Source organism: Trichosurus vulpecula, chromosome 6, assembly GCF_011100635.1.
Source record: "Trichosurus vulpecula isolate mTriVul1 chromosome 6, mTriVul1.pri, whole genome shotgun sequence".
NCBI classification, from domain to species: Eukaryota; Metazoa; Chordata; class Mammalia; order Diprotodontia; family Phalangeridae; genus Trichosurus; species Trichosurus vulpecula.
The window spans coordinates 77,826,088-77,846,261 of NC_050578.1; the positions used below are offsets into that span (position 1 = coordinate 77,826,088).

Here is a 20,174-nt window from a genome sequence, read left to right on the forward strand (position 1 = left end):
GTTTGTACAGTTTGTTTGCGTGTGGTCTCCTTCATTAGACTAGAAGCTCCTTGAGGACAGGGACTTTTGCCTTTCTTTGTATCCTGGAACTTAGCATAGTGCCTGGAATATAGTAGTTGCTTAATAAGTGTTTATTGACTGACTCACTAGTTACCTGGAAACTTTGGAATGATTTTTTTCCTTTTCCCTCTCCTCCATCCCCTTATGTGTGATAAGCCTAGAGATTTTTGCTTCAAAATCTTTTTCAGATTTGCTTCTTCCCCTAAGTTCCTGTTGTGTGCCAGGTGCTAGAGACACATAGACAAAAGCAAAATAATTCTTGCCCTCAGGTAACTTATACTCCACTAGGCATATGACATATGCACAAATAAATACAGTAGGAAAAAAACTGAGGGAAACATCACACTGACAACTGGAGAAGGCTTCACGAAAACAATAATAACAACAACAACTAACATTTATAAATCACCTACTATGTGCAAGGAACTGTGCTAAGCACTTTACGTATGTTATCTCATTTGATTCTCACAACGACAACCCTTGGAAGTAAGTGCTATTATCATCCCCATTTGACATATGGGAAACTGAGGCAGATGGGGGAAGTGACTTGTCCAAGGTCACACAGCTAGTAAATGTCTGAGGACAAACTTGAATTCAGGTCTTCCTGATTACAGACCTTTGTGCCACCCAGATGTTTTTAGATAGTCTGAAAGAAAATGAAGATTCTGAAAGATGGAATGTATTATGGACATAGGGGGATGGCTTGAATAAATACACAGAGTCAAGAGAAGGAGTATTGAGGGGAAGGGATGGCTAGTCTGGAATAAGGTATCTCTGAAGGGAATAAGGCTGGACCTTAAATGTCAGGCTAAAGAGTTTTCTTTTTATCATGCAGGCAATGGGGAGCCATCAAAGGTTTGTGAGCAGGAGAGTGACATGGATGGAATTGTGCCTTGGGAAGTTTATTTTATCAGCTGAGGCAAGGATGGCTTGGAGAAGGGAGATATGGGAAGCAAGGAGACAAGTTAGGAGATATGATGGTAGAGTGGCTGTGTGAGACAAAGAAGGAGATGTCTAGGACATGGTGGCTTGTCACATACAAGGGAATGGAGGTGAGGGAGAAGTTTGAGCAACTAGTCACTCAATAAACATTTGTTAAGCACCTACTATGAACCAAGCACTGTGTTAAATATAAAGAAAGACAAAAGGCAATCAATCAGTCCTTGCCTTTAAGGAACTCACTAAGGGGAGAGACAACATGGAAGCAATTATGAATGTACAAATAAGCCATGGTGAGGATATGTTGTGAAGGCAGAATCCACAAAACTTGGCAACTACTTGTATGGGGAAGGGGGCCAAGAAGTGCAACAGTCCAACCCCCACCTGGAAAGCCATGGAGTTGGCAGCGGCCAGGAATATCCTCAGTGGCAGCTTGGCTTTATAGGATCTGTGGCTCCACAAACGATGCGCACCAGCCGTCACCCCCAGAGCCGTCAGGAGGAAACAGAGGTATGCTGCAAAACACAACAAAAGGCAAATACTCATAAATCATAAAGAATTTTTTAAATTTCCTTTTTTAAGTCCACTGAGAAAGGATTCATGAAATTATCCAGGCAAAAAGGGGAGACTCTCCGATGAAGGATCGATAACTTGAGAAACTGTAGCCTTCTATTGATTTGTAGCTTTCTACCACTTGTGCTAGGGCGACAGAAAGAACTTTCTCTGAGAAACTCTAACCTTTGTACTCCACACATCTTCTCATGCTTTTCTTTCTCCCCAGTTGAGGCTATAACAGTCATGCCCAAGCTAGCACGAGTTTAAGACTCAATCATTAAAATCAACTCCCTTTGGATCCTCTCCTGCCCTTTTACACTCACAAATACGTGTTTTACAGATGGCGTATGTCAGAGTAGCAAAGCAAATCAGGCTGCTTTTATAGGTCTTCAGCCCAGAAACTGCAACCCAGAACTACATATAGGCAACAGAATTGTCAATCAGGGCTAGGTGTAACCAGTGCCAACAAGGGGTCTTCTGTGACCTCTTTTTTGACCAGTAATCTGTCCCCCTTACCTTCTCGGGGCTGAGAACTCCCAAAGTTGCTATCGCAGCGGCTGACGAGGATGCCATTGCTGCCACCACTTAGTGTACTGGGCTCCACCCCTGTGCCATAGACTTGTCCTGCTGACCTCTCAAGTTTTTTTAGGCCACCAAAATGTCTCACCCTGATCTTTTTTTTTCACTTTGCCACTCTGAAATTTGATTCGAAGTGTTATTTTAAAGTTGTTTGGAGGGAAATGTTGGGAGAGTTCAGCTGGGTGGCTACCCCAGATCTACCATCTTGGCTCCATCTCATCCTACTTCCTCTGTTTGCTCTTCTACTCTAGCAAAATTAAGAAAAATCATAAGTTCCAATTTTTACTTCCTCATTTCTTCCCTAGAGTTTTCCTTTCCCTTCCCTTTTCTTTACTGCTTTAAGATCCTCAAAAACCACATTCTAGTCCCTCTCTTTGTCTTATTTAATCCCCTCTGTGATTCTTGAAGACTGTTATTCTTGAGGGTAATATCTCTATTATAACATATATTAATATTATAATGTGTAACATATTATAATATAAACATTTCATCACTACTTATTCCCTTCCAATTGCCCAAATGTATTTTCACTTCTAGGTTTCTCTTGACTCCTGTTTTTGCACTTTAGCATTTCTATTCAGCTCTGATCTCTTTATTGGGGATGCTTAAAAATCCTCTGTTCCATCAGAGGTCTGGTGGTTTCCCTGGAGGAGCATATTCAGTATTGTAGGATAAGTTATCATTGATTGTAACCATTTATTTTTTGCTTTTCGAAATCTCCATGATTTTCTCTTTCATAGTAGCTGCTCTCAGGTATTATATGATCCTGATTGTGGTTCCTTGGTATTCTTTTTTGCTGGCTGTTTGTAATATTTTTTCTTTGACCTAGAAATTCTTGATTTTGGCTGCAACATTGATGGGAATTTTTATTTTTGGATTTCTTCATAGATTCTCTTTTTGCTTAGCCCTCTGGTTCTAGTGAATATGGAGATTTTCTTCATGATTTTTTGAAATATGACACCCATCACTTTTTTGGTCGTGGTTTTCAGAGCGTCCAGTGATTCTTAAATTATCTCTCCTTGACTTGTTTTCCAGGTCAATCATTTTTGTTGATAGATATCTTACATTTTCTCCTATTTTTTAATCTTTTGATTTTGCTTTAATATTTCTTATTACCTCATGAAGTCATTGATTTCTGTTTGACTTATTTTAATTTTTATGGAGTCTACCACGTGGACAAGGTTAGAAGATGGTTAGAATCTTCTATTCTAAGCTATTTATTCTCCTTCTAATTCAAGAGTTATTTGGTTTATAATTTATTTTTAATCTCTTCCTCCATTTCTTCCAGGTAGTATATGTGGTTAGCCCATTTTTTTCTCTGAAGCTCTGCTTATATTTTTTGCAAAGTTACTCTATTCTCCTGGGGTGATTTATGGGGCATCTTTTGGACCTCAGTATTTCTTTATAGTGATTACTGCCTTCTATTCTTATATCTGCCCTCAGCTCCTAATTTGGTACTTTTTGGCAAGCCCAGGCCCTATACTCTTGAATAGTAGGCTCAGGTCCTATTTGCTCTTGATCTCAGTTTCCTGGACTCTTGATCCCATGTGTCTGCTCAGAGCATGGGAAGGCTTTAGCATGCCCAATTAGAGTGCTGGGGTCACTTAGTCTCCCAGAAATATTCCAGGTCAGGACATTGCTATGATCTTCCATCCTCCCCACTCCCCCACCTCCAGGTATCCCTAGTCAGAGAGCTTCTATGGACTCCTGGCTTGTTTTCCTGTGCTTGTGCAGACTTCCCTAAAGGTAACTCTCTTATAGAGTCCTTGATTTCTAGCCGTCTTCTTGTGTAGTACTTCTTGTGTAGCTCCATGGAAGAATTTACTGATGTTCCTTAATTCAATCTGGTGCCCTTTTTAGATCATTACTGAAGTATGTATGGGAAGATTGGGCTCATGTATGATTTTTCATGCTGCCATCTTAACCAGACATTCCCTCAATCTATTTTCAATGGCAGTATGAATATGTTTGTAAAGAATTATCATTGCTTATCGATATACTCCTTGCCCCAAGTTCTGAGGGGAAAACCTACTCATAGGGATGATGCATGAGTCCCAGAATTATGTTGATGTAAAAGGGGAGCAGGAGAAAATAACTTCATTGTGTCCATTCCTAGATTCTTTGCTCACTATCATTGACCAGCAATTTTAACGGGAGACTCGTAAAATTGTGATCACAGCGGGAACACTGCTGAGTTTGGATACTGGCACAGATCATGTAAGAATCATTGCCAACAAATTTAAAGTGTCCTTGGATGACTTGGAAGCTAAGGAGGTATTGCTTCTGGGCTGTGATGGGTCTGTTCCTAAAAGTTGCACTACAAACCAAAGCAGAGAGCCCTAACTGGCTAAAGAAACTGAATGGGTCTTCCATTTTCCAGGCTTCTTCAAAGCTTATCTATTACGGACTGCTCATGTGAAAGAGCCTCTTCTCACTTAACATGTATAGAAATACAAAAAATGGTCTAAGGTGTATGATATCCCAAGATAACCTCAACTCACTTTGAATTTTGCATATTGAATAAGAATTAGCTTCATCAGTTCATTATAATGGTGTACGAAAGTTAAGTGTACAGCAACATTGAATTCTTTAGTACAGGAAGACAAGGAAACCTCAATCTGCTTTCTTCACTTAGCTCATTATCTAGTTTAGTAACAGTAACTATTCTAGCATTTAAAGAGTGCTTACTATTTGCCAGGCATTGTGTTAAGTGCTTTACAAATATTTACAAATATTATCTCATTTGTTCCTCACAACAGCCTTGGGAAGTACATGCTTTTATTATTAGTAGTAGTATTAGTATTATTATTAGCCTGCTTTACAGAGGAGACAACTGAGGCAGAGAGAAGTTAAGTGACTTAGCCAGGGTCACACAGCTAGTAAGTGTCCACATTTGAACTCAGATCTTCCTGACTTCAGGTCCTATTCTCTAACCACTGTGTCTAGTTGAAGATAAAGATTATGAAAATTGACTCTATATTTGTATATATCAGTGCCATAAGAATTTGTCATTTTTAAAGTTTGTATTTTAAAGTAAAATTTAGTTGCCAATTTTTAAAAAACTAGTTTTAGTTTTTTAAGCTTGTTTAGCGAAGATAATGATCCTCATTGAGTATTAAGCAAATATTTGCCTTTTTAAAAAATGAAAAATAAGATTCCCTTATATATAAATTCCCTTCTATAAATAACACACCCTGATGAAATGTGCTATGCACGCCTGCGAAGTGGGCATTCCTCCCCCATCTCTCTCTGACTAAAGACATTCACATACAAGTATTTATGTGTGAACGTTCTCACGTAGAACCTACTGTATGTCATTACACAGAATCATGAAGGTAACTTGTACTGGCATCATATTTCAGGCTCATTTCTCCAAACAGAACCAGGAATGGGTATGCCTACTCTCATAAATGTTAGAGGTGCCAGAGACATGGGGAAGAGCCGTATTTTGTGCAGTCACACTGAAAATCACTAAGGAAATAAAAAGTAAATCTTTACGATTCTTGAAGATAACTTAGTGGGCACCTAATCCAACCCTTTCTTCTTGTATTCAAGGGAAAAGAGGTTTCAGAGAAAGTAAGCGATTTGCCTAAGGTCACAGAGATAACACCTGGGATTCAAAAACAGGTCCTCTGCCTTTCAATGCAATTCTCACTCCCCTGGGCTAGATGCCTAGACCGTCCTCCCCTCCTACTGCAAGCGCTGCTCATTTCAGTCCCCAGAGGAGACAAATACAACCTATACTGCCAGATTTACCTTTTCTTTCCTGGTGGTTTTCAATGTGACCACACAAAACATGGCTCCTCCCCACATCTTTGGCATCCTAACAGTTAGGAGAGTAGGAGTAGTTCATAGCTGATTCTGTTTGGAGAAAAGCGCCTGAAATATGATGCTGGTACAAAAAGACCAGCCCAAAGCCTTAGAGGGGACCTTGCTGACTAGCCAAATACTGATCCAGAGCATGCAGCAGTGGAGTCAAGGGCAGGAAGGAAGGGCATTCTCTCCCACTTTTTAAAGTCCCCTCCTAAATCTAATGGAGCTTCAGTGAAAGGTTTGTTAAGCAGAGTGTTCAGTTACAACGCTCCATCTCCCAGCTTCGGGCATTTGTCATTGGCAGCCTTCCATTCCTGGAGCTCTTTCCCTCCTCATCTGTGTGTCTTGGCTTTCCTGCCCTTGGTTGACTCACCTTAACTGAATTAGGCTAATTATCAGACTAAGAGAGGGAAGAAGTATTTTTGATTACTTCGGCTAATGGAGGTATCTCTTAAATTCACCTTCAACCAGGTGGAAAGGACAATCCTGAATGGGAGGGGTCAAAGACAGATTGCATGGCCCTAGGAAAATGATTCTACAAGAGATTCTTAAAGTTAAATGACTATTGTTCTCTTTAATGAAAAAAAAGTTAACTTTTTTATCTCATTATGGAATTTTGTCTATTGTCTGGAAATACTATAACTATAACTCCAAAATGGAGAGATTAGGGAGAGATTTTCAGAATTGTGGGGTGGCTTAGTCCAGTCTCTCCCACTCACTCCCTGTCTCTGTCTCTGTCTCTGTCTCTGTCTCTCTCCTTCCCTCTCCCTCTCCTTTCCCCTCCCTCTCCTTCTCCCTCTCCTTTCCCCTCCCTCTCCTTCTCCCTCTCCTTTCCCCTCCCTCTCCTTCTCTCTCTCCTTTCCCCTCCCCCTCCCCCCACCCCCCTCCTTTCTCTCTTCCTCTCTCTCTTTCCCTCCCCACCCTCTATCTCTCTCACAGCAGAAATGTTGAGATTAGAATAATCCAAATTAATAAAAATTGTTTCTGGAAGGCTTATCACTAAAATTCAGATTGCAGAATTTTCTTCCTTTCCATTAAACCCTCAAGATTTCTATTAGCTCCTCTGACATTGGCCAGTGACGTCTCTTCCCCCTTTGCTATCTCCTTGTCCCCATCCTTCTTGCATTGCCATAAGTTTGTTTTGCTTTTTAACTTGTTGACACGCAATCTTATTTTTTTTACATTCCTGGCACCTCCAATGACTCCCCCACCTTCTTCCTCTCAAGGAGTAAGCACAGAAAAGCAAAACAAATTGATACAAGGGCCATGTCTGAAAATATAGGTCTCATTCTACACATTTTTGTATCAAAACAGAGATCTCTTTTTGCTCCCGATTTGCTTTTGGTTTAGATCATTGGAATAGAACTGGAAGGGATCCCAGAGACCATCTAGTCCAGGGGAGGGGAACCTGCAGCCCTGAGGCCACACATGGCCCCCTAGGTCCTCAAGCATGGCTTTTTGACTGAATCCAAACTTCACAGAACAAATCTCCTTAATAAAAGGATTGGTTCTGTAAAACTAGAATTATTCTGGTCTAACCTCCTCATTTTACAAAAGAAGAAACCAAGGCTCAGAGAGGTTATACAAGAACTAAGCAGCAAAGCTAGGCATCAAATCCAAGTCCACCAACTCCAAATGCAATGCTCTTTCCACTTGACCAAGATGAGTTGATCTAAATATAATAGTTTCTAATAAAGCGTAGTTATTGATAAGAAAGAATCCAACTAAGAAAAAATGACCACCAGGATTATTTTGCTGCTTCCATTTATAATCCCTTATAGGAGTATTCGGACAGCTAGGTGGATACAGTAAATAGAGTCCTGGGACCTGGAGTCAGGAAGACTCATCTTCCTGAGTTCAAATCCAGCCTCAGATACTTGCCAGTTGTGTGACCCTAGGCAAGTCACTTAACCCTGTTTGCCTCAATTTTCTCATCTGTAAAATGAACCTGAAAAGAAAATGGCAAACCACTCTAGTATCTCTGCCAAGAAAACCTCAAATTGGGTCACAAAGAGTTGGACACGACTGAAAATGACTCTGCAACAACAAAAATATAGAAATATCTGACATACTTAGGGCTCCTTCTTCTACAGGCTCATTCATCTAGATTCAGGGAGTTAATTCTGGCACCTTAGAGTCTGACCCTATGGGTCCTTCCAGGCTGGAAAGGTTTCTAGGGAAAATTCAGCAATAGCTGTGTGCCTGCTACCCCTGGACCTGGCTAAGGTCAGTAAGATGTATCACCAGAAGGCCAATAAATTGCCATCCCATGGCAGCCCTAGAAAGTGTCTGCCTAGCTACAGAAGAAGGGTTTCAATAAGCTTGGGAACACATTTGTGGAACAAGCCTGCTCCAAGGCTAGGCACACAGTGCACCCATTCCATCAGGATGTAAGCCCCTCCATGAAAGGCACTGTATGGTTTTATCTTTCAATGTATCCCAGCTTGGCACTAATAAGCACTTAATAATCAATAAGCATTTATTAAGCACCTACTATTTACCAGGTGCTATGCTACAGCACTGGGGAAACAAATATGAAAAAACAAAGGCAAACTGCTTTCAAGGAGCTTACAGTTTATACAAAAGGGAGCTGAAAAGTGGGGAAGGGGAGGTGTCTGGGGGACATGGTGCAGAAACCAAAGAAGAGAAAATGATTGTTGACTGACTGAATGACAACTTCCCTCATGATTGTTAGACACAGTTAATATGGGAATTTGTCTTGCTTGAGAACATATATTTGTTGCAAGGGTTTTAGTCTTTTTATTTTCCAATGGGGAATTAAGGGAGATAGGGATAGAATAGAAAAAAAAGAATAGAGATAGATTTAAAAAGAAATGTTACATGCTGTTTTGGGGAGGGAGGGAGGAGGAGGGAGGGAAGAAAATCTGGAACTCAAAATTATGTAGAACCAAGTGTTGTAAACTAAAAATTAAAAAATAAAATAAAAAGAAATGTTAAAAATTGGTTTTTAACATGTAACTGGGAGAAAATAAAATGATAACTTTTTAAAAAAAGAATAGAAATAGAGATAAAAGAAGGCCATTGGGGCATCTTTTTCTTAAAAATGCATAGAAGGGGGCAGAGCCAAGATGCTGGCTGGAAAGCAGGGACTTGCTTAAGTTCTCCCCCAAATCCCTCCAAACACCTGTAAAAAAATGGCTCTGAACAAATTCTAAAGCTACAGAACCCATGAAATAACAGAGGGAAACAAGTCGCCAGTCCAAGATGGTCTGGATGGTGACTGGGAAGGGTCTATCACACCATGCTGGGAGCAGAGTGCAGCCCAGCATGGGCCAAGTCAGAACTGACCAGGCCAGGAATAAATAGAGCTGAGCAGGCCTTAGGGCCCTGAATCACTGAGCTATGGCAGTTACCAGACTTCTCAACCCACAAACAGCAAAGACAATGGAGCAAGTCAGTGGGAAAACTGCTGGATCTGGGTGAGAAAAGTACGTGGTCTGGCCCTAGCCCTGGGGGAGGCAAAGGTGGCACAGCAGCAGCAGCAGGAAGATCCTGTGACTGCTTCCAGAGCTCCTGCATAGCTGCTTCCGGAGTCCCTGTCCTACCCAGTGGGAGGAATCAAGCAGCAGATCAGAGTAGGAGCACAGGGATTGTTTGCTGGCGCAGAGATAGGGTCCTCTTGCTTTGCCCTGCTTGTATCTGGGTCTCGGTCCTGGTTGGTAGTTCTTGGGAGAGGAAAGAACACTGCTGTGGCAGAGTTTGCAGTGACAGTGGAGTAGAAGTAGCTCTGAAAACAGCAGTGCAGCCCCTAAAGCTTGGGACAAAGTACTCTCTGCTCTACAAGCAGTCATACCCTGACAAAAAGCTCAATGGTCAAGCAGTTGGCTGGAAACATGAACAGGCAGAGTAAAAGGACTCCCGACTATAGAATTTTTTGGTGACAAAAAAAGATCAAAACATACAGCCAGAAGAAGCCAACAAAGTCAAAGACCCTACATCAAAAGCCTCCAAGAAAAATATGAATTGGTCTCAGGCCATGCAAGAGCTCAAAAAAGATTTGGAAAAGCAAGCGAGAGAAGTAGAGGAAAAATTGGGAAGAGAAATGAGACCGATGTAAGAAAACCATGAAAAACAAGTCAATGACTTGCTAAAGGAGACCCAAAAAATACTGAAGAAAACAAAACCTTAAAAAATAGACTAACTCAAAAGGCAAAAGAGCTCCAAAAAGCCAATGAGGAGAAGAATGCCTTGAAAGGCAGAATTAGTCAGATGGAAAAGGAGGTCCAAAAGACCACTGAAGAAAATACTACCTTAAAAATTAGATTGGAGCAAATGGAAGCTAGTGACTTTATGAGAAATCAAGATATTATAAAACAGAACCAAAAGAATGAAAAAATGGAAGACAATGTGAAATATCTCATTGGAAAAATCACTGACTTGGAGAATAGATCCAGGAGAGATCATTTTAAAATTATTGGACTACCTGAAAGCCATGATCAAAAAAAGAGCCTACACATCATCTTTCAAGAAATTATCAAGGAAAACTGCCCAGATATTCTAGAACCAGAGGGTAAAATAGAAATAGAAAGAATCCACTGATCACCTCTTAAAAAAAGATCCCCCCCAAAAAACCCTAGGAGTATTGTCACCAAATTCCAGAGTTCCCAGATCAAGGAGAAAATATTGCAAGCAGCCAGAAAGAAACAATTTGAGTATTGTTACATGTAAGCATGTAACATTTCTTTTTAAATCTATCTCTATTCTTTTTTTCTATTCTATCCCTATCTCCCTTAATTCCCCATTGGAAAATAAAAAGACTAAAACCCTTGCAGTAAATATATGTTCTCAAGCAAGACAAACTCCCATATTATCTGTGTCTAACAATCATGAGGGAGGTTGTCATTCAGTCAGTCAACAATCATTTTCTCTTCTTTGATTTCTGCACCATGTCCCCCAGACACCTCCCCTTCCCCACTTTTCAGCTCCCTTTTGTATAAACTGTAAGCTCCTTGGAAGCAGTTTGCCTTTGTTTCTCATATTTGTTTCTCCAATCAGGACAACACAAGATCTAGCAGCTTCAACATTAAGGGATCGAAGGGCTTGGAATATGATATTCCAGAGGTCAAAAGAGCTAGGGTTAAAAGACCTACCCAGCAAAACAAAGTATAATACTCCAAGGCAAAATATGGATTTTCAATAAAATAGAGGACTTTCAAGCTTTCTCAATGAAAAGACCAGAGATGAAAAGAAAATTTGACTTTCAAATACAAGAATCAAGAGAAGCATGAAAAGGTAAACAGGAAAGAGAAATCATGAGGGACTTACTAAAGTTGAACCATTTTGTTTACATTCCTACATGGAAAGATGATATTTGTAATTCATGAGACCTTTCTCAGTATTAGGATAGTTGAAGGGAATATACATATATATAGACAGAGGGCATAGGGTGAGTTGAATATGAAGAGATAATATCTAAAAATAAAATAAAATTAAGGGGTGAGAGAGGAATATATTGGGAGAAGGAGAACAGGAGAGATAGAATGGGGTAAGTTATCTCACATAAAAGTGGCAAGAGAGGCAGCTAGGTGGTGTAGTGAGTAGAGCACAGGCCCTGGAGTCAGGAGGACCTGAGTTCAAATCCGGTCTCAGACACTTGACACACTTATTAGCTGTGTGGCCTTGGGCAAGTCACTTAACCCCAATTGTCCTGTCTACCCCCTCAAAAACAAAAAAAGAAATCCACACAAATGTCAAAATAAAAATCTTTAAAAAAAATAAAAGTGGCAAGAAAAAGCAGTTCTATTGGAAGGGAAGACGGGGCAGGTAAAAGGGAACGAGTAAATCTTGCTCTCATTGGATTTGACTTAAGGAGAGAATAACATACACACTCAATTTGGTATCTTACCCCACAGGAAAGTAGGGGGAAGGGGATAAGAGAGGGGGGATGATAGAAGCAGGGCAGATCGGGGGAAGAGGCAATCAAAAGCAAACACTTTTAAAAAGGGCTAGGGTCAAGGGAGAAAACTGAATAAAGGGGGACAGGACAGGATGGAGGGAAATATAGTTAGTCTCTCACAACATAAGTATTGTGGAAGTGCTTTGCATAATGATACATGTGTGGCCTATGTTGAATTGCTTGCCTTCTCAAGGAGGGTAAGTAGGGAGGGAAGAAGGGAGAGAATTTGGACCTCAAAGTTCTAAAAACAAATGCTCAAAAAAAGTTATTTTTACATGTAACTGGGAAATAAGATATATAGACAATGGGGTATAGAAATCTATCTAGCCCTACAAGAAAGTAAAGGGAAAAAGGATGGGGAGGGGGGGAGTAGGGTGACAGAAGGGAGGGCAGACTGGGGAACGGGGCAATCAGAATATATTCTATCTTGGAGTCAAGGGGAGGATAGGAATGGTGAGAAAATTTGTAACTCAAAATCTTGTGGAAATCAATGGTGAAAACTAAAAATATTAAATAATAAAAATATTTTTTAAAATGCATAGAAAAGAACGGAAGGAAGGCCTAAAAGAAGCATAAACAAGACAGGTAACTATGAAAGCTTCAGGTTGAATATATATGCATACACATGTATGCATATACACACATATACATATTCATACATACATAAAAACACACATATATAATATATATACATACATACATACATATAGTCTATATTACACATATATACATATTTAGAGCAATCTTTATATGATAAAGGCCTGCAGCTTCATATGCAATCCTCTTTTTCTTTTCTATCAGGTATATGGAAATGTTTATTTTATTTGGTGTTTGTTAAGTTCAGAATAACAATAATTTACGTTTTTAAAGCTGAAAAGTATGGAAGGAAACATAGCCTCAGTGGTTTAGCCAGAAAGCTACTGTTAGAATTAACTTTTCCTGCATAACTCTCAGGAAATAAGTTTGTGAAAAACCATACCTGCCAAATCAAGCTAGTCTTCATCTACTTAATGAGAAAAAATGTTGGTCTTGGAATCAAAAGATCTAGGCAATACAAAAGAGATCTAGTTCAGCCTTGTCATTTCACCACTAAGCAGACTGGGGCATAGGAGTGAAGGAATTCTAATAAAGCTGCCCCCAGACTCAATACAGCCACTGCCCCTAGCTAGCCACTGCCCCCAGCTAGCCACTATCCCCAGACTCAATACAGCCACTACCCCCAGCTAGCCACAGTCCCCAGACTCAATACAGCCACTGCTCCTAGTTAGCCACTGCCCCAGATAGCCACAGTCCCCAGACTCAATACAGCCACTGCTCCTAGTTAGCCACTGCCCACAGATCCAATTTACATATTTGAATAGGTGTGTTCTTGTACTCAATCACAATCACATCTTCCATTTAGGCCAAGACAGGACCACAATACCTAACTATCCATCTTGACCAGACAGGACCACAATAGCTAGCCAATCAGAAAGCAGCACAACCAGGATAGTTGACCACTGACCCATAGGAGGGACCCCTCCCCTATTACTTAATCCCTTAACAGATCCCTCCTGCCTTTTTAATATTAATCATATTCCTGTATTCAATTTAAATTTTGATTGTGTAATCAGCATAATATACTCTATAAAATTGTCTGTCTTACCTTACTGAAATTGCTAGTTCCTCTAAGCAACTTAGCCACTCATCAGAGCATGAAGCCTCAAAACCACAATAAATCTCTTTAAGTGTCTTGGAGTCTGCCTGAGTCTTTGAAATTCTTTTGAGACATCCTGCCGCATCACAACCTGACCTCGCCAGAAGCAACTGAGTCTGGAGTCAGGAGCACCTGAGTTCAATTCCAGTCTCAGACAGTTACTAGCTGTGTGACTCTGAGCAAGCCACTTAATTTTGTTCTGCCTCAGTTTCCTCATCTGTAAAATGGAGATAATAACAGCACCTACCTCCCAGGGGTGTTGTGAGAATCAAATGAGATATTATATGTAAAGTGCATAGTAATTGGCACATGGTAAGTGTCTAATAAATGTTTATTCCCTTCCCCCTTTTTATTTGCCCAAGGCCACACAATTAGTTCATGGTAAAGCCTGGATCAGAACCCAGGTTGCCTGACACCCTGTTATCACATCATGCTTGTATGGATGAGACTTTACATGCCATCTAGAGCAGTCCGGTCATTTTCAAGATGAGGAACCTGAAGCCCATAGAGTTTAAGTGACTCATTCAATGTGACAGCCTGGACTTGGATTTAGGTCTAGTGATTCCAAGCTCAGTGGTCTTTTCACTGACACACAATTTAGGCCTCATTTTACTATTCTCTTTATTGTCTTCTCTGAGACTTTAACTTCCTTCCCACTCCCTTAGAAAGGGAGAAGCAGGAGCTTAGTAGTCAGTCTGGTTGTATCAGTAGATCGCTCATTCTAGGGTAGGGCTAACTCTTTCATGGCTAACAAGAGGAATGCTGGGGGATTTCCATCCTGACCAACAGCAGTACATCTCTAGCATGTATATCTCCTCGGCAACACCAAAGGTTCCTACATTAGTAAAATTGTGTCAAAGATGACCACTACAAGAGAATTATTCATTTCTCCAAAATATTTCTAAGCCCTTGCTGATAGCCACACAATCTCATAACAACAAAAAATTTCACTTGGATCTATTTCACTATAATGGGAGCTACTATGGAATTGTATTAAGGTCCCATTTTCTGTATCTAAAAATTTAATTTCATGAAACATCTTCTGTCTTGGCTCAGCACAGCAAAGAATTAGATCATAAACTATTTGTAGACAAGGAAAGTCCCTCAGATACCATTAGTACTTCAGTAAGATATGCCAACTGAGAAAAGAAGGATGCAAGATCACTTCAAAATACTAGACATCAAATTAATTTTACAGAAGTAACCATCCTTCAGAATGATTTAGGACACTTAGAGAAGTTGGGCTAATTTAATCAAGGCCAGAAGAAAAGGGGTTAACTCAAGTATTGAGGGAATTTACCTCTAACCCAGGGATTCTTAATTTTTAAAAAAAAATAAACATTTTTTCATGAAACACTGCCTTTTCTCTCTCCTATTGAGAAAACAAGGAAAACAAAATGGCTTTTTGTAAATTTTGTATACTCAAGCAAAAAAAATGCCTGTACTTATCATTCTTGTTTTGTGCTATGGACCTCAATGAAATCATAACGTTTTTCCCTTTAATAGTATTTTTTCAATTACATGTAAAAATAGTTTTCAACATTCATTTTTATAAAAATCTGAATTCCAAATTTTTCTCACTCCCTCTCTCTCCTCCCCCTCCCCAAGACAGCAAGCAATCTGATACAGGTTATACACGTACAATCGTGTTAAACATATTTCCACATTAGTCATGTTGTGAAGGAAGAATCAGAAGAAAAGGGGAAATGTGCTTTTTAAAAACTTCATAATCAAAGGAAATATTAAATTTCAGTTAGAGGCTAGTGAAAATAAAGATTTCATTATTTTCCCATCCAAGTTCACTTAAGCCCCTGAAATCCATCTGTAGCCCCCAGGTTAAGAACTCCTCCTCGAACTTGAAAAGAGAAAGAAAGGGAGAGGAAAGAGACAAGCATTTATTAAGTGTCTTCTGTATACCAGACACTGTGCTAAATGCTTTACAAGTATTACCTCATTTGAACCTCACAACAGCCCTGTGAGGTTGGTGCGATTATTGTCCCCATTTTGCAGTTAAGGAAAATTGGGTAGGCAGAGGGATGAAAGGAGCTATGAAGACCAAAAACACTCAGAGTCTTTACAATTTCCCCAACACCATTCCTTGTTACCTTTTCGATCCAACAAATCTCTACTTAAAGATTTACATAATACTCATTATATGCCACTCTCAGGTATATTTTTAAATCTCCTTTTCTCAATTCCCATCCACAAAGCCAAAGAACTACAGCTAGATCTCATTCATTCATTTTTACTCAACAAACACTGATTAGATCTAAGTAGCAGACAGTCTAAGTCCAGCCAGGTTGTATAAGATGTAGAAAGTTCAGGAGGAACTAAATGGTTTCTGTTCTTTTGGGTTATTGGACTACAATGACTGTAATCCTAGTTTGGAGGCTGATGAAAGATACTTTTATATTGAGATGAAAGGCTGTAAGTGCCTCTTTCCTAGAGAAAGTCTATACACCGTCATGTTCACTTCATTTTTTGTCTTTCATCAGGCTTTCATCAGAGAATCTAAGACAAATGTATCTTAATCCACTAAGACTGTAATTTAAACCTGAATTTATGTTCTTCAGATACATGAAAACCAAGTTCCCATTATTATTTTATTTCCTCCCCCAAATTCCTCTATTTTATCTTAATTTTTTCCAAGTTAGTCTTCAATTAATTTTAATCCTTTCTTCAATGGCCCTGGATTTGACATAATTTTTATTGTATTATGGTTAGTAAAGGATGTGTTAATATACCATTTTTCTGCATTTGTTTGTGAGGGTTTTAGGCCTTAATACAGGGTCATTTTTTTTGTAAAGGCAGCATGCAGAGCTAAGAAAAATGTATACTCCTTTCTATTCCCTTTCAGAAATCACCAGTGAGCTATCATATCTAGCTTTCTAAAATCCTGTTCAGGTCCTTAACAACTTTCCTATTTAATTTTTGGTTTGATTTGTCTAGCTCTGAAAGGGGTACACTGAGGTACCTACAATTGTGGTTTTACTCTCTGTTTCTTCCTATAACTTTTTTTAGCTCTTCCTTTAAACATTTATTTGCTATCTCATTTGGTATGTATGTATGTACATATATATGTGTGTATATGTATGTATGTGTTGAAATCAACTCTTTGTCTATGGTACCTTTCAGCAAAATGTATTTTCCCTGTTTATTTCTTTTCATTAAGTATTTATGCTGTTGCCCTGCCTGGGCATCATGATTACTACCCCCCTGCTTTATTGAATTCAGCTGAAGCATGGTAAATTTTACTCTCACCCCTTATTTTAACTCTGTGTTAATCTTACTGTTTTAGGTTGTTGGGTTCTTCTTTCCAGCCAATTCTGCTATCCTCTTCTGTTTTATGAGTGGGTCCATCTCATTCACATTCATACTTACAATTGCTAATTGTGTACTATGTATATTTCTCCCTATCTTTGCTCTCTGCCCCCTCTTCATGATGCTTCCTCTGAGTTTAAGATCTATTGTGATTATGACTAATCTGACTCTGAATCTATCCACCATCTTAATCCCCTTCTTTCCACTCTCCTTTTTTGCTCATGTTTCCCTATTGTATTGAATATATTTCCACACCACAGCTCTGACCTACATTTCTTCTTATGCTATTAGAAATGAGAAGCCTCAGAGGACAGGTTATAGAACTCAGCAGAACAGTTGTGAGTACTTCACAAAGCAGAGTTAATCCATACACACCCTACCCTACCTATGGCATCAGTGGGGAAGTACCCAACACAGGCCATTTGTATCAATACATTTCATTATTTACTTCTTCTCACAGATGTAGTCTGATACAGTGGGATGGGCTCTATGTTTAGTCAGAGGACTTAGGTTTCAATCCTAGCTTGCTAACTGCTAGCTAACTTGCTAGCCAACTTGCTAATTAATCTTGAGGCAAGTCACTTAATCTGTTTCCTCAAAATCAATCAATAAACATTATTAAGCACCTTCTATGTACCAGGCATTGTGCTAAATATCTGAGGTCTCTTCAGCTCTAAATCTATTGTCCTATGACAGAAAACTTGGTAAGAACTTATTAAAATGCTTTTTTCATTCATTCATTTATTCAACTAGTGAAAGTCAAATTTAAGGCAGTACAGAGGAAGAACAATCATCATCACATTGTATCCCCCCTCTCACCCTGCCCCAAACCACTAATTGCTGTGTTGCCTTCATGAGGTCTCTTTTATTATAAAGCAGTATAGTCTAATTAGTTCACCTGTTACAGATTGGGTGGTTTTTCCAGTGATCACTTTTAGAGACTGTTTACAACTTACGGTAGTAGTTTCAAAGGAAACAGAGAACTTTGGGTTTAAACCTCCCTTGGGAAAGGGGCAGGGAAAAGCATGAATAGAGCACCTATTATGTGCTGTACTGAGCACCTTTTATAAATATTATTTGACACAGAAGGGAGAGCAGGAGAGAAAGTAAAGAGAAAAAGTAAGTGCTCCTCTAATTGCCTGGACTGAAATCTCTCCCTGCCACTGCTGTGCCATCTGCATCCAGTGGAGGAAGATGCTGGCCTCCCTGGTGGAAAAAAGGTGATTGACACTTCTACAGCTCTGCCACCCACTCTTCTGTGTGTCCCTCCTGACTTCCTTCACAGACCTGTTCTAAAACCTCCCATGGTTAGTATATCCCTACTGTGCTATTCTAGTCACATAATCCTGTCTCTCCCCCCAGGAAGGAAGTCTCTGAGACCCTAGACTGCATCTCCCAGGATGCTTAGCTAGCCCCCAGATCCCACCCCCACTCCCAGAGCCAGCAACTAGATTGACTTTTCAAAGGCACTCTACACTAGCAAAGGAATTACATTATAAAACTAGACAAAATAACAGAATTCATCTGGAGACCAAGATTCTCAGGGAAATCATGAAAAAAGTCACCAAGAAAAGGGACCTAGTAGTATCACACCACAAACTACACTATAAAGCAATCATAATAAAAAAATGATACTGGTTGATAACTAGAAAAGGCAATCCATGAAACAAAATACATGCACAAGACCCAGAAGCAAACAAACAGCGTCAGAGTGTTTGATAAATCCAAGAATACTGACTATTGGGATAAGAACTCACCAGTCAACAAAAATTGCTGGGAAAACTGGCAAGCTATTTGTCACAAATTATGTTTATACCAATATCTCACACTACTAGGCTTAGAGCAGTATCTCATACCACAATAAGATCCAAATGGATTTGTGACCTAAATATTAAAGGCCACATCACAGACAAATTAGAAGAGAATAGAAAGAGATACCTTTCACAACCATGAATGGGAGGAGAGCTCTTGACCAAAGGATAGAGATGGTTGATTAAATACAATTGATGATGTTTTGTTCAAAGAAAATCAATGTACTTGAAATTAGATTGTTGTTGTTAAGTCGCTTCAGCTCGTATCTGACTCTTTGTGACCCCATTTGGTGTTTAAGATACTGGAATGGCTTGCCATTTTCTTCTACAGCTCATTTTACAGATGAGGAAACTGAGGCAAACAGGGTTAAGTGACTTGCCCAAGGTCACAGAGCTAGTAAGTGTCTGAGGCTGGATTTGAACTCAGGTCTTCCTGACTCCAGGCCCAAGATTCTATCCACTGCTCCACCTAGCTGCCCTTTGAAATTAGAAGGAAAACTGTTAACTGAGGAAAAAAAAATCTTTACAGAAAAGCTGACAAAGCTCTGATATCCAAGACATATAAGGAAATAATACAAAGATACAAGAACAAGAGCCATTATCCAATACACAAATTGTCAAAAGATATGAATAGACACTTCTCATAGGGAGAGTTTTTATTTGAGGTAGGGGAGAGTTATTGAGCAGATTTGGGGGTAGGATAGGGAGCAGTAGGGTTAGTGATGCAAAATAAAAGAACCATATCAGTGAAAGTTGTTAAAAAAAAAGATGGCAGAAGGAAGTTCAGGAAGGAACACAAACGAACAAGGCAATGCTGGTACTACTGTTTAAAGATATTTTGCTATACTTTATATACATATGTATATTTATGGATATTATATAAGTATATATAGATATACACAGCACATATATACCAATATGCTATATGATATGTACCCACATATAGGTATGTGTAATATCTATATATATTTGGCTTGCATGTATATAGACAAACATATATGCCAATATTATATATAATATGTCTATATTTGGTGTACAGGTATGTACCAACATCTTCATATTTATGTAAATTATATAGTATAAATAATTATTATATGTTATTATTGTTTGTCTTTCACTTTCAAAGAGGACAAATGACATCATGAATGATGTCACAACTTGCACATGAATTGGATTTAAGTAGGCAGAGTTGCCCAGTGATTCCATTGGCCTCTCTCTACAAGAGCCATTGAAGTCCAGTGGCAAGATAAAAATCAATATGACTGACAATGGCTTGGGACAAAGCGGATGAGCTTGGGATGCAGTGGAAGACCTTGGCATCTTCCATGTCTGACGAAGCTCTAAGCATTCCACAATGCGTGCTTCAGCTGCCTTCATGGCCATTGAAACAATTGTTCTTATCCACCCATTCTGCTGCAGGAAGTCTTCACATGCTTGGAGTGGATATTCCCCTAACTCACTGATGGGTAACGGTCTGTTACAC

At 39.4% G+C, this 20,174-nt stretch overlaps 1 protein-coding gene across 2 annotated transcripts in view; it reads right to left on the reverse strand.

Annotated features, from left to right (window-relative positions):
- SCD5 (stearoyl-CoA desaturase 5) overlaps window positions 1-20,174 on the reverse strand; it is a 65,004-nt gene that overhangs the window by 33,030 nt on the left and 11,800 nt on the right. For both annotated transcript variants that reach the window (XM_036762398.1, XM_036762399.1), the window contains exon 2: window positions 1,384-1,514. In XM_036762398.1, the coding sequence (XP_036618293.1) occupies window positions 1,384-1,514 (131 nt within the window). The remainder of the gene's footprint in view (window positions 1-1,383; window positions 1,515-20,174) is intronic.